The 14897-nt window shown below is 38.9% G+C and overlaps 1 protein-coding gene across 1 annotated transcript in view; it reads left to right on the forward strand.

Moving 5' to 3' along the window:
* Window positions 1-14897, forward strand: part of LOC140741479 (zinc finger protein 652-like) — a 157109-nt gene that overhangs the window by 47025 nt on the left and 95187 nt on the right. The window contains 3 exon segments of the mRNA XM_073071720.1: window positions 1806-1952; window positions 1955-2036; window positions 2038-2935. Of these exon segments, the coding sequence (XP_072927821.1) occupies window positions 1806-1952; window positions 1955-2036; window positions 2038-2935 (1127 nt within the window).

Genomic DNA, 14897 nt, shown 5'->3' on the forward strand with positions numbered 1-14897 from the left:
TGTAGGTTCTAATGTCCTTGGGACATGGCAAAATGTTTTACAGCAATTCAGAGATTCTTGATGGGTAGACAATGTAAAAAGAAATGTAACAGTCTGTTTATACATAATCAGTCACCACAAAAAGCGGTATGGTAATTCTGTTTTGGTCTGAGATTAGGTGAACTTTCTTTAAAGTGGTAAGGTTGTATAATAGTGTTGATTTGTATTTGAGAGGCAATGGTACCATTGATTTAATGTCATCTTTAATTCAGAACTCCTTTTACTCAGTAGTAGACTACCAATCATGATTGTGTCAAATCTATAGAGTGGGACGAGAAATGCACAACCTAACAGTAAGATTAATGAGCACTTGCAATTGAGCCACAATCGACATAAATGGGAGTAGCTGGAAATCTGTGTGAGACTCCAGTCAGCAGGATGCTTGCTTGGTCACAACAATTAGCAATTTAGCTTCAATAATTTGTAGTTTCTAGTTACATTTTTTTTGCAGCTATTTTGTGATCATGGTTCCTGATTCTTATCCATTTCAAGAGCTATAATGTCTATTTAAAAAAAAATACCACTTGCAGGTAACTGTTGATTAAGGAATTTGTGCAATTGGACTGAATCATCCCACTATTTTAGTAAATAGTCATTATATAAATTACTGCCAGTGCAATCACCTGAATTTTAATGTATTCATTTAAAGTGCTTATAACTAGGATGGTTAAACACTGCAATAATTTCCTTGGCAGACTTAAACTGCAATTGGTTCTGTATCATTTTCTTTAAAGAATCTTGCTTAAGTAGATGTTTTGTCATTAAAGGTTAATGTAATCTGGAATGCTATTTTTCTTCATACCTGTTTGCCCTATTCCATGTGATCCAACACTTGAGGATTTGTAAATTTTGCTGCTATCCATTGTCATTACTGTCTTCCTTCGATGCGATCTACAAGGTATGGGGCCTGATTTTGTTGAAATGGAATATGTAAAGGAATTTTCCCACGACACCCCCACATTAGAGATGAAGCTTTCTTCTGAAATTTTGTTCTGTAGTTAGATGTATTTATTATATTGTGCTAAAATTAAGGGCTTAAAATTGGCATCAGGAATTGGATATATATTTTTGTTAATGATGTTTGTGCTAAAAATTAATGCCCACCCTCATCTTCTCCTTCTCCCTCATCAGACATGTATATACCGAAATTATCCAAAAGTTCATGCTCCTTTTGATGAAGTGAATAATGGTTAACCTCTGCAATACTATTGGTTTCTGTGTCATACATTTGAGAAAGTGTCAATGTTAATTTTGAGTTCCTAGCCTTCCAATTTTGCAGGCTTCAGTGGTGCAAGATGAACATATTTGATTTTTATCCTTCTAAAACAAATTATGGCATTTGTTATTAATGTATTGAAGGAATTTCCATTTGCTTTATTATTGTGGTAGATTAATTAACTTCATTGCATTAAACTAAAAGTATCTGGTATGATGGAATTGTGCCCATTAACTTGGAGATGCTGTATGCTTTTGAAACTAATGGGATTGACTTGTACAACAAGTATTAAAAGAAATTGGTTTACTGCAAACCAGCAACCCTTATGTGATAATTAGAGATGGAGCTATAGGTACGGTATTTGACGAGACGTGCTGTATCTTCAAGTCATTACTTGGTTGTAAGCTGTTTTTTTCACATTCTTATATTTATTGTCAAAATTCCAATTGTAATAATTTTACTGATTTTTCAGGTAACAAGAATTTTGTTTCTTCTTATTGCAGCTAAAGATTGAATATATTTCTATCTTCCCTTTGGGTACCCTCTACAGGAGAATATCAGTTTTCGTTGCACATGTTTGATGGACAAACAGAGCAGCACGTGTTTGAGCCTCATCTCTGTGATGACAACATTAATATGAGACAGTCATTTATTTCTAACAAAATAGTGCTGACTACTTTCAGCTGGTTCTTTATATTATCTTCACACAGATCAAGTGGTTGCAGCAGTTTGAACTTATTACTGTGATCTTAACGTCGGCAACCTTCAGGCAGATCCTATGCTTATACATCTAGACTTAATGTGAATGCATATGATAAACAGGAGGTGGCAACGTTAGTTAGGGACCTTCAAGTGAATAATGTTGTCAGCTCTTGCAAGAATCTGATTAACAACTCTCCATTTGTTGCTGGAATGGCCCAGGAGGGCTCCCAGATCCCCCCTCAAGTTTATAGCAATGCTGACAGAGAACTTGATTTATCAACCAAGATTTGCCCTGGAGAAGGGAATAAACCCTATCTGGTGAAAGCTGAGAATACAATGGCAAAACGGTATTTGAAAACAAGAGAACAAACATTTTATGAAGACAGTAAAGGAATTACTGGAATGGGAGGAGATGCAGATGACTCTGACTCAGATGATCAAGACTCCTATAATCAGGAGCAAATCATTGTTGAAGTGAACCTTAATAATCAGACTTTACATGTGTCCAAAGGGACAGAAGGTGTAGCTTCACATTCTGAAAAATCAGCCATGGTTGATTCAAGTGATGCAGAAAATGAAGGGGGTGATGATGATGAGGATGATGATGTTGACATAGAAGATGGTGGACATGATGAAGAAATAGAAGATATCAAACAAGGCAAACCTAAGGAAATAACCAGATTGCAAACAACAGAAACAACTTTTTTAAGAGGAAGTACAAGGATTCAGCTGCCTGAACAGAGAAAGAAAAATATTAAGATTTCTAGATCTCCAACACAGAAAGAAAAGCAGATTGAAGAAAAGCAGAATCTCACCTGTGAAAAATGTCCCAGAGTCTTCAATAATCGTTGGTATCTTGAAAAACACATGACTGTCACTCACAGTCGAATGCAGATATGTGATAAGTGTGGGAAAAAATTTGTGTTGGAAAGTGAACTTGTTCTTCATCAGCAAACTGAGTGTGAAAAGAATATTCAGGTAGGCTACAGCTTTTGTAATATTAATAAATAATAAAGTTTTCACATTTTGAAGTTAGTGGAGCATCAGAAATTGTAAAAAATATATTTCTTTCAGGATTTTCTTCCCTTCAAAGAAGGATATACATAATGTTTTCAAGCTTTACAGGTTTTATCCCAGGCAGAGTTAACTTTTCGACTGAAGTGAAATGGCTCGGTGATAGTCTAACAGTGCTGTAGTATTAATTGAGTTGGGTGCTCATGGATAGAGCAATGGGTTATTAACCTTTCCCATCATCTACATGCAGGTGGAATCAGACCTAGTTGTTACCATCATTGTTTCCATAGTTGAAGTGACATCTCTATGGAGCAGAGAATGCACTTGATTCCTTCCTCTGTTGCAGTAGATTTAACATGCCCTGATACAGATTTCAAAACGCAATAAGTAACTGATCCTAAAATATAAATTTGTTTTCATATGCTACTAAAAATAAAAATGACCTGAAGAGATCATCACCCAAGAATAGCTTTGTGGAATTGAAGTAGTAACTTAGTGATAACGTGTTAATGAACAGCAAGAATAAATGGATTGTTTGCAGGTTGGCAGTTTGAAAATGTTTGAGTATAGGTGTAGAGGTAAAGCTAGTAACCACAAGGTAGTGAAATTAATCTTGACAGAGAAACACACACAAAATGCTGGAAGAACTCAGCAGGCCAAGCAGCATCTATGGGGGGGAAAAAAGCACAGTCAATGATCAGCAGGACTGGAGAAAAAATATGAGGTGTAGAGTTAAAGGGTGGGGGTAGGGGAGAGAGAAAAACGCAAGGTGATAGGTGAAACTGAGAGGGGGAAGGATGAAGTAAAGAGCCAGGAAGTTGATTGGTGAAAGAGATACAGGTTTGGAGAAGGGGGAGTCTGATAGCAGAGAACAGAAGGCCCTAGCAGAAAGCAAAGGAGGGAGGCGATGGGCAGGCAAGGAGATGTGAGAGAGGGAAAAGAGGATGGGGAATGGTGAAGGGGGAGCATTACTGGAAGTTGGAGGCTACCCAGACGGAATATAAGGTATTGTTCCTCCAGCCTAAGTGTGGCCTCATTGCGACAGTAGAGGAGGCCATGGATTGAAGTATCAGAATGGAACGTGGAATTAAAATGGGTGGCCACTGAGAGATCCTGCTTCTTCTGGCACGGAGTGTAGGTGTTCAGCGAAACGGTCTCTCCATCTACATTGGTATCACTGATGAGTTGTTTTCCTTGTAGAGGACAATCTAGAAACTGGATCCAAAATAGGCTTAGTGATGGGAAGCAGAGGGTAGTGGTTGAGGGTTTTTACTGACTGGAAGTCAGTGATTGGGATTGGTGCTAGGACTTTAATTGTTACATAGTAATGACTGTCTGTGATCTGATGATGCAAATATTTGTAGAGTTGTAGTATCTACAGTGGTTGCCCAAGGATACAGAGGAAAATAGATTGGTTGGAAAGTTGGGCAAAGAGGTGGCAAATGAGATTTAATCCAAGCAAGTATGAGGTAATGTATTTTGGGTCATCTAATATTGGTTGGACGTGTACAGTAACTGGCAGGAACCTTAGCATTAATATACAGAATGACATTGGGAAGCAAGTTCATGATTCCCTGACAATGGCAATGCAGGCTGATTGGATAGTGAAAGATATTGTTTTCTTCTTGCCTTCATAGGCTGGGGTATTGACTGTAATAATTGGGACATTGGTTAGGCTGCACAGTGTGTAGTTTAGTCACCACGTGATAGAATGTATATGGTACCATTAGAAAGAGTACAGAAGTGTTTCACCAGGATATTGCTTGGAATGGAGATCTTTATTTGCGAGGAAAGATTTGATAGGCTGAAATTATTCTCACTGGAGTGCAGGAAGCTGAGGGGTGACCATATAGAGGTTTATAAAAAAAAAAAAAAAAAAAAATTATGGGGGTGGTCTTTTTTCTCAGGTTAGGATAGTGTAGAGGACATAGGTTTAAGATGAGAAGGAAAGAGTTAAGGGAGATTTGAGGGGCATGTTTTACACACAGGGTGGTGGGTATGTGGAATAAGCTGCCAGAAGAAGTAATGGGGGTAGGGTATCGTCACAGCATTCAAAAAAGCATTTGGACAGGTACATAGATAATGAAGGAATGGGGGGATATGGGCCAAATGCACAATATAGATATGCCCCTCAGATTGCCGATGAGTTTGGCTGATCAGTATGACCCTTAATAAATAAATAAACAGGAATGGAAGCAGTAGTCATTTGGACATGTTACTTAGACACAATTTGCCTTTAAATTCTTGCTAGCTTTCTCTAAGTAACATGAGCAAATTCTTTTGCTGAAGTAATAGAAAGCTTCAGTGAAGGAAATGTGGTTAATATAGTGTACATGAGTTTCTAAAAATAATTTGATCAGGTGCCACATGCATTTGTTAAAATTGAAAATTATGAAATAAAGGAGTCTGAGGCAGGTTTGGTAGAAAGTGGCAAAGTAACAGGAAATAATATAGCCATGAGAAAATGCTTTTCAGACTGGGGGAAGACAAGCATTTTCTCCAATGGCCAGTACCTCAAAGTTCAAAGTAAATTTATTATTAAAGTACATGTATGTCACCATATACCTAAATCGCTACTTCTAATTGTTTTGCTAATGACTTGATCTAGAAATTGTGCCCTACATTCCCCATATTTAGAGGTAACAAGGAGGTTTTGTGAACTGTGAGGAGACGTATACACGCTGTGAGGATAAGAACTAAATAAAATTTAATGGTAAAGATGTGAAGTGTTACATTTTAGTAGGAAGGATAACGGGGTAAACAATAGGGGTGCAAGAACAGATTTAGAGAGTGAAGGACAGAGTTCGTTGAAAGTAGCAGGGAAGTTTTGTGATAGTATTGGGTTCCCTGTCCACAAAGCCCTAAACTCAAATGATTTTAAGCCCTTTCTGATTCTAGATATCTAAGGGTACCCTCACTATAGTGGGGGTTATACTGTATTCACCTACTCTTCAAGGACTAACTTCCCTGTCTAGCCTCTGTGGTGAGGTTTTAGCTGCTAATATTCACTGCTTGAGTGGTGCACCCCCTCCCCACCAAGGAGGAGATGCTTCCAGCTAATGAAGTAGTTGAAACAGTTATTTTATTTTTTATTATATACATTTAAATTTAGGCAAATAGTTCTTGACTTACATTTAACTCCCAGAGAATTTCCAATTTATAAAAGATTTACGAATTACAAAAGATTTACAAACTATTAAGGATTTCCAAACACAGGTACAATTCTTAAGAACTAGAAGAATATACCAACAAGTTACAGGTGAATGGGTCATCCATCGCAGAAACTGAAGGTTGAGGAATGAATTCTAGTTCTTTCTGTCAATTCTCCTCATCATTCCTAACAATCCCCAGTGCATGTGATATTTATACTATTTTCTACTAAATGACATCATCTGCATATGATTTTTTTTTCCAGATACCTTCCTTTGCTGGGACAAAGTAACTCATACAGATGGTCTTTAAAGCTTCTGGCAACAGAGATCCTAAACATCCACAATTAATGCTATGAGAGCTGATCCTCTGAGTACACAATCATCCCAACTTGTAACCATGTTTGATGTACTAAGTGACATAACCCCATTGTCTTGCATTTGGTTAATGCAGACAAGAAGTCTCTTGGTCACTTAATTTTGCAAAGCAAATCTTTTAGCAGGCAGCCAACTGCTGTGAGCTATCTGCCTATATTCTGTAACATTACAAAACTATGCATCCAACTTCAAACTGATTGCAATTTACATTAAGAACATGAGAATTATTCTTGCTTACAACAAGAAGCTGAGCAAAGAATATTAGTTAAAAGTTTAACTGTCACCAACAACTCTGACCCTTTGGAAAGGTCATGCCACTGTGCTAGAAAGTTGAGTTTAGCAATAAGCCTCTCAGGCCCTGGAAAGTGAATATCCATCACAGTTTGAGAAGTCTTTTAAAAATAAATAAATAAATAGATCATGGAGGTTTTAAAGAATGCTGGCTGACCCTGGATGATCTTTGTGGCCCTTAGTAATAAAAAAAATGTTCAGCACAGACATTGTTCTTTGCAAGCCTGGACCAGGCTTTGAGTTGTTGGAACCATGCTTTCATCTTTGTGGCATCCAGTACACAATTAAACCAGTAACCAGAGGCCTGATCTAATATCTAGAACAAAAATGCTCGAAACTCAGCAGATCAGGCAGCTAGTCATTGGTCAGGTCTGAGATCCTTAGAAGTAATTCAAATGCCACCATGATAACTGAGAACATTAATTCAATTTAAAATAAATAAATAGTTGACAGAAGTAAAACAAATATTAAGCAATCTGATAAAAACACAAAATGCTGGCAGAACTCAGCAGGCCAGACAGCATCTATGGGAGGAGGTAATGACAACGTTTCGGGCCGAAACCCTTAATGTCGTCATTATCTCTTCCCTTGGATGCTGCCTGGCCTGCTGAGTTCTGCCAGCATTTTGTGTTTTTAGTTATTTTCAGCATCTGCAGATTCACTCGTGTTGCCATTAAGCAATCTGATTTGGCTTTTAAATAAAAGTAAGTAACTAACATCCTTTGAGAGGGAAATCTGCTTTACTTAGCCTGTAAATTGTTCCTAATGCAATTTCAGTTCTAAACCAATGTGGTTGTTCTGATGTCACAGAGTATTTCAGAATGGTAGTTTCTGAATCCATTGTAAAGTTGAGGAAGGAGTCAGGAGGACTCTTAAATTCTCTTTGTTTTTGTTCTGATTATCTATCATGTGTATTACTGTACAGTTGTCAGAATTAATTAGATGCCACATGACTACTTCTCCAGTCTGTTCAGTACTTTTTTTTACTCGGGTGCACAATTTGGTAAAATTAGCAGATTTGGTTACTCTGGTGCTGATATCCTACTCCAGATAAGTGATCAATGTAATAAGTCGAAATATTCTGAACTTAATCATTTGTTGATGATTACTTGCTTTCACAAGCATTTAGCAGTATCATGCCTGAAATAGAAAACTGCATTACAACTTCTAGCTGCAGAAAAAAATCTTTATTTTTGGTTCTAATTTTCTTTTATCTGAGAATCTGGTAGATGTCCTAAATCTATAATGCAGTTTCCAATCTAAGAAAATCCAACTTGCCTGAATGTATTGTTGAAATTATAAAATATCTTTCCTCTTTGGTGCTGGGCTTTTTATAAATACTTTTAATGTGAAAACAATTTGCTTTGCACTGTTTTAGTTCATTAGTGTACATTTTAAATTTGATCCTCCAAATGGAAATCATTAGAAAATGCATACAAAGATTTGATAATCAGAATGTTGAAAACAGACAGTGAGAAATATTTATAAAATGCTGATTGTCATCGAGAGCACTTTTGTGTATTGCACTTCAGGATTGAAGTAACACCTGGCTAAGGGTCAGAATCAAGTTTATATCACTGACATCTGACATGCTGTGAAATCCCTTGTTTTGTACAGTGCAAGACATAAAAAAATTACTCCAGGTTACAAAATTAGGCAGTGTAATAGATGAATAACAAGGTTGGGTTCATGGGCTATTCTGAAATCTGACAGCAGAGAAGCTGTTCTTAAAATGTTTAGCGTGGGTCTTCAGACTCCTGAACCACCACCTCTAATGTGAAGAGGGCATGTTTCAGTTGGTGAGTGCCTTTAATAATGGATGGCACTGCTTTGAGGTACTGTTTCTTGAAGTTGTCCTTGGTGGGGAGGATTGTCCTTGTGGTGGAGTTGGCTGAGTTGACAACCTTCAGCAGCTTCTTGCGATCCTGTGCATCGCAGGATTTCCACTGTGCTGTGATTCAGCCAGTCAGAATGGTCCCTATTGTACATCTGTAGAACTTTGCTAGAGTCTTTGGTGACATCCCAAGTCTCTTCATACCCCAAAAGAAGTAGAGCCACAGTTGTGATTTTTTTTTTTAATTGGTGGAAATGAGGCTGTTCAGTTATTTGAAAGGCTGGTGAAGATGAGGTGATTTGTTCCATGCTGAACAAATTTGATCATTTTTTAAATGGCATAAACTGTCTGGAGTTGCACATATTTTAATCGGGGACAATTCAAAGGTCATTTACAAAAGTGCAAGCAACCTAAAGAAACATTTTTAAACAGTAAAATGTTGTAATCTAGAACTCTTTGCCAAAAGATTGATTAAAAAGTTTGTTACTGACATTGAATTGAAATTGGATAAATAGTGCCAGAGACAAGGCTATGCATAGAGCAAAGGATTGGAATTAATTTGGTCCACCAATGGGCCTATACAAGGGTGATGGGCTGTCTTATCGCATGTTTTGCATCATTTTACAATTTTCCAGTTAACTATATTTAAAAATGTGGATTGTGCGCGAGAGCTGCTGCAATTCTGCCTTATCAGTTATTGTTGGCATTCCCTTGAGTAACAAAATAGTATTTTTAATTGGATTTTCAGAAGGCCTTTGGCAAGGTGCTGCACACAAGGCTGCTAAACAAGATGGGAGTCCGTGGTATTACAGGAGTTGTACTAGCACGGACAGAAGATTGACTCTGGCAGAAGGGAATAAAGGGGTCTTTACTGGTTGGCTGCCAGTGACTGGTGATGTTCCGCAAGGATCTTTCTTGGGCCCTCTACTTTTCATGTTGTATGTTAATTATCTGAATGATGGAATTGGTGGCTTTGTGGCCAAGCTTGTGGATAATGGAGGGTCTAGAGAAAGACTTGGATGGATTGAGAGAATGGGCAATGAAGTGGCAGATAGAATAAAACAGGTTATGCAGTCTGGGAGAAGGAATAAAAGCATAGATTGTTTTCTAAATGGGGAGCGAATTTGGAAATTGGAGGTGCAAGGGATCTTGAGAGTGCTAGTGCAAGACTGCCTAACTATTAACTTGCAGGATGAGTCAGTAGTAAGGAAAACAAATACAATGTTGGCATTTATTTCAAGATGACTAGAATATAAAAGTAAGGAGTCCTTAAGACATTGGTCATATCACGTTTGTAGTATTGTGAACAGTTTTAGGCCCCATATCTAAGGAAGAATGTGCTCCTGTTAGAACAGATGTAAAGGTTTATAAGGCTGATGGTTTTGGTAATAAATGAAAGGGTTAACATAAGCTTTGGCAGAGTTTAAAAAAGATGAGGGGGGATCTCATTGAAACCTACCAAATACTGAAAGGCCTGGATAGAGTGGCCATGGAGACGATGTTTCTTGTAGTGGGAAAGTGTAGAACCAGAGGGCATATCCTCAGAATGCTAGGATGTCCCTTTTAAAATAGAAACGACAAATTTTGGAGCCAGTATTTAATAGTTCCATTTAATATCAGAGAATGTATACAATATACAATTTTTGCTCACAGATATCCACAAAAACAGAAGAGTGCCCCAAGAAATAAATGACAGTAAGAATGTCAGAACCTCAAAGCTCCCCTACTCCCCCTCCCATTCACAAGCAACAGCAAAGCATCAACCCTTCCACCCCATACTTCAGCAAAAAAGGCTCTCTCTGTCCCTAATAAAGAGGCAGAGAGGTATCACTCAGTGAGAGGGGAGACATAAACAAAACAGATCACTGATTTACTGTGTTAAAGTCTGCTGCGTCACTTTTTCTGAGCTCCTTGACTCAAGAATAGGCATCAAACTCTTCCCCGCCGACAAGAGAAGGAGAGAGAGAGTGTGATCCAAGTGGAGTCTCTGATAGCTGACCTGCTGTTCCCAATATTCCGTTCACTCCCACAACACTTAAGTCAGTGACACCAGCATAGAATCAGCTCGTTCCCAGAGCCACGAAGCCTTGGAACCCCAAAGATGTGCTCGTCTTATAGGCTAAGTCATTGGGATATTGAAAAACGGTCGGTGTACACTGGGAGCAGAAACCATCGCCATAAAGAACAAAAGTTTGGGTGCAGCTCTAGGTCAGGTTTTTCGACAGAACCCCATCTACCTTGAAAAGGAAAACGAGAAATTAAAGGTTAGAAGTAAGCTGTTTGTGCAGATGAGCTCTAAGAAGTCACTGTCTAGCGTCATCTTAGTTCTGCCCTGTTTATGTGGTTGGTCCAATTTAGTTTCTGATCAATAGTGATTACCTGACAATGTTAATGTCATTGAATATAAAGGAAACCTGATCTTTTGTAGGAGGTGTTCATTGTCTGGCACTTTTATAATTGAATATTGTGCAATCATAAAAAACATCCCCCTTCTAACCTTATAATAGAAGGAATATAATTGAAGCAATTTGAAGACAATTTATTCTGAGATGTAATCCCGAGGAATTCCTGAAATTATGTTCCAATGGTGAGATGATTGATCTCCAACAACTATAGGTATAACTCGAGCCACTGGCATTTTTACCAGTGACTTCAGTTTTACTAGGCCTCAATGATGCCATACTCGGTCATAAGCTGCTTTGATATCAAGGGCAGACATTCTCTACATATTTTACCTCAAGAATTCAGCTCTTTGATCCATGGTTAGAACAAAATGGGTGAGTGTGGTGGACCTAGTTAACTTCAAATTGCATTGGTGAGAGGATGATTGGTGAGTTGCATGTTGCTGAAAGCACTATCAACAATACCTTACATCTCTGAAAATCAAGACTACTCTGGACAATTATTAGCATTCTGATTGTCTAACTTTTGTGAACAGGATGTAACTGGAATTCTTCCATATTGTTGGGTAAATTGTAGCTCTGCAACTAGAGCACCTAGAATAGAGGTGCAGGTAGTTCTAGAGCACAAGTCCTCAGCATTACAGCTGGAAAGCTGTCTCATTCCACAGGCTTCTCTGTATCCAGTGCTCTGTCATTTCTAATTATCATATGAAGTGAATTTAAATTGTTGGCTCATGATGGGAATTTTTTGGAGAAAGTAAAGATTGCATATCTGATTAATTTTGGCTGTAAAAAGTTATGAATGATTAACTTAGTATTTGTGCAGCCTAGCGCCATTGTTAAGGATGGGGATGCTCTTAAAACAGCTGCTTTCTGATAGCTGTTTAATTCTTTGCCCCCATTAAAGACTGTGTAGCAGGACTGCAGATTTTTGATCTGTCCTTTTTGAGGATTGGCTTGTTTATCTTTGTATAGTTTAGCATACATATTTCTGTGCAGCTTCAAGTTAGCACCTCATTTTTAAGCAGGCCTAGTGTTGCCTCTGTTCTGTCCTAATGCAATTGAATCACAGTTATTCCCCTGCATTATATATATAATGGTGGGCATCCTTGGGGACTTGGATGTCCGGTTTTCAGATGCCCAATCTTTCCTAAGTCTCCCAATTAACACACCATAGAATATGATCGAAGCATCCTCAATGAGGAGATCTGATTTGTCTCTCCACATGGATTGTACAGCCGTCATTTTTGTCATTACTATGATTGGCAAATATATCTGCCATGGGTAGATTAATGAGGGAGAAGTCAAAAAAGTTTATTCCTCAAGCTCAGTAACCATCTGCAGCAGACTTGGTCTAGCTATCAAACCATTCTTGGTGAAGACACTGAAGCTCCTACCCATGAGATTTAAGCTTTCAGTAGTTGTACAATATGGAGTACTCGTTGATCAGCTGAAACCATGAGACAGGCCCATCCAGTCTGCTCAGCCATTTGATCATGACTAATTTATTTTCCCTCACCCCCATTCCCTTGCCTTCTCCCTCTAACATTTCATACCCTTACTTATCAAGAATATATCAACTTCCTTTTTATAGCCAATGACTTGTCCTCCACAGTCATCTATAGCAATGAATTCGACTGATTCATCATCCTCTGACTAAAGAAATTTCTTCTCATTAGGTTGGTAGGCAATAATCTGGAGTTTTCTTTCAAGGTGTCCATGAATGTATGGAGTTTGAAGTGTTGAGGACTTGTATAAGCAGGACAGAGGAGCTATTAAAGCCTCTGTCACCTATAGTAGATCTTTCCTTCCAGTTCCGTTTTTCAGACCAAGCATCAGAATGGGGAAGAAATATGACCTAAGTGACTTTGACCAGACAGGTTGGTTTGTGTATCTCAAAATGCTAATCTCTTGGGATTTTCATGCACATGTGTCTGGAGTTTACAGTGAATGGTGTGGGGGGAAAAAAAAGTGAGCAGCAGTTCTGTGGGTGAAAATGTCTCGTTAATGAGAGAGGTCAGAGGAACTGGTTCAAGCTAATAGGAAGCTAACAATAAGTCAAATAACTGCATTACAACAGTGGTGTGCAGAAGAGCATCTTGGAATGCACAACACATCAAACTTTGAAGTGGATGGGCTACAGCAGCAAATGGGCTCTTGGGTATAGAAGGTACCAAATATAGAGAGTACTGATGTAAATTGAGGATGCTATCTGAAGAAATATCTTTTTGTGGTTAACTTCCTGCCTGCTGCAAGCCCATTTTGGAGCTAATGTATGTCCGTAAGAGGTGCTCACTTGCTTCTTTTACCTAAAGTCACCCATCAAGAACAAATTGTTTCCTGTTGCAGCTATTTCTGCTTCCAAGTGTTGATCCACAGGCATCCTTATGAGCAGAGGAAGTTTATAAGCTAGTAGCTAGCAGATTTTTGTTGCCTTAATTAACTTGAAGCCATGAGATTTCATGAGGTCTTCCAATTGATGTTGAACACTCCCAGGCCCATTGCCTTTACTAAAAACATTGATGCCACCTCAGAGATTGTGACAGAGGCATCACTGTATCTGAAATGCAAGATTTGCATCTGGATGTCTCAAGCTATTGATTGTCTATGGGGCAGCTCTTGCTTGTGAGTAGGACTTCATTGCATCAGATTTTTTGAGCCTGGGTCAATGACAGGTGACCAATCTAATGTTATTTCTATGTTTTGATTATTTAGCTGGACTATTTTAGGTTGTTTATAATCAGTTATATTGCTATCGGGCTTGTGTATACGTGTATACATGTTAGTGGGTTAGATAAGGTAAAAATAATGGAGTTTCCTTCTCTGAGGGCCTTGTATTAGATGGGTCTTTGACTGTTCAGTAGACTGGTCACCATTCCTGAAGGTATCTTTTTATTCCAGATTATTTAATGCATCCGATTCATGCTTGTCTCCACATTTATCAATTCAAGACCCACGACTGTGCAGCAATACGCAGCTCGAATCACATCATCAAGTTCGCTGATGGCACGACCGTGGTGGGTCTCATCAGCAAGAACGACGAGTCAGCATACAGCGAGGAGGTGCAGTGGCTAACAGACTGGTGCAGAGCCAACAACCTGTCTCTGAATGTGAACAAAACAAAAGAGAGATGGTTGTTGACTTCAGGAGAGCACAGAGTAACCACTCTCCGCTGAACATTGATGGCTCCTCTGTTGAGATCGTTAAGAGCACTGAATTTCTTGGTGTTCACCTGGCGGAGAATCTCAGCTGGTCCCTCAACACCAGCTCCATAGCCAAGAAAGCCCAGCAGCATCTCTACTTTCTGCGAAGGCTGAGGAAAGTCCATCTCCCATCACCCCATCCTCACCACATTCTACAGAGGATGTATCGAGAGCATCCTGAGCAGTTGCATCACTGCCTGGTTCGGGAATTGCACAGTCTCAGATCACAAGACTCTGCGGCGGATAGTGAGGTCAGCTGAGAAGATCATCGGGGTCTCTCTTCCCACCATTACATTTACACCACACGCTGCACCTGCAAAGCTAACAGCATTGTGAAGGATCCCATGCACCCCTCATACAAACTCTTCTCCCTCCTGCCATCTGGCAAAAGATACCGAATGCATTTGGGCTCTCACGACCAAACTGCAACAGTTTCTTCCCCCAAGCCATCAGACTCCTCAATACTCAGAGTCTAGACTGACATCTACATCATTTATTATTATATTGAAACTTGTCCTCTACTGTGCCTATTGTTTTGTTTATTAATTATTGTACTGCCCTGCACTGTTTTGTGCACTTTATGTAGTCCTGTGTAGGTCTGTAGTCTAGTGTAGTTTTTGTGTTGTTTTACGTAGTCTAGTGTAGCCTTGAGTTGTCTCACAGAGTCTA

This window comes from Hemitrygon akajei, chromosome 18 (assembly GCF_048418815.1).
Source record: "Hemitrygon akajei chromosome 18, sHemAka1.3, whole genome shotgun sequence".
Lineage (NCBI taxonomy): Eukaryota > Metazoa > Chordata > Chondrichthyes > Myliobatiformes > Dasyatidae > Hemitrygon > Hemitrygon akajei.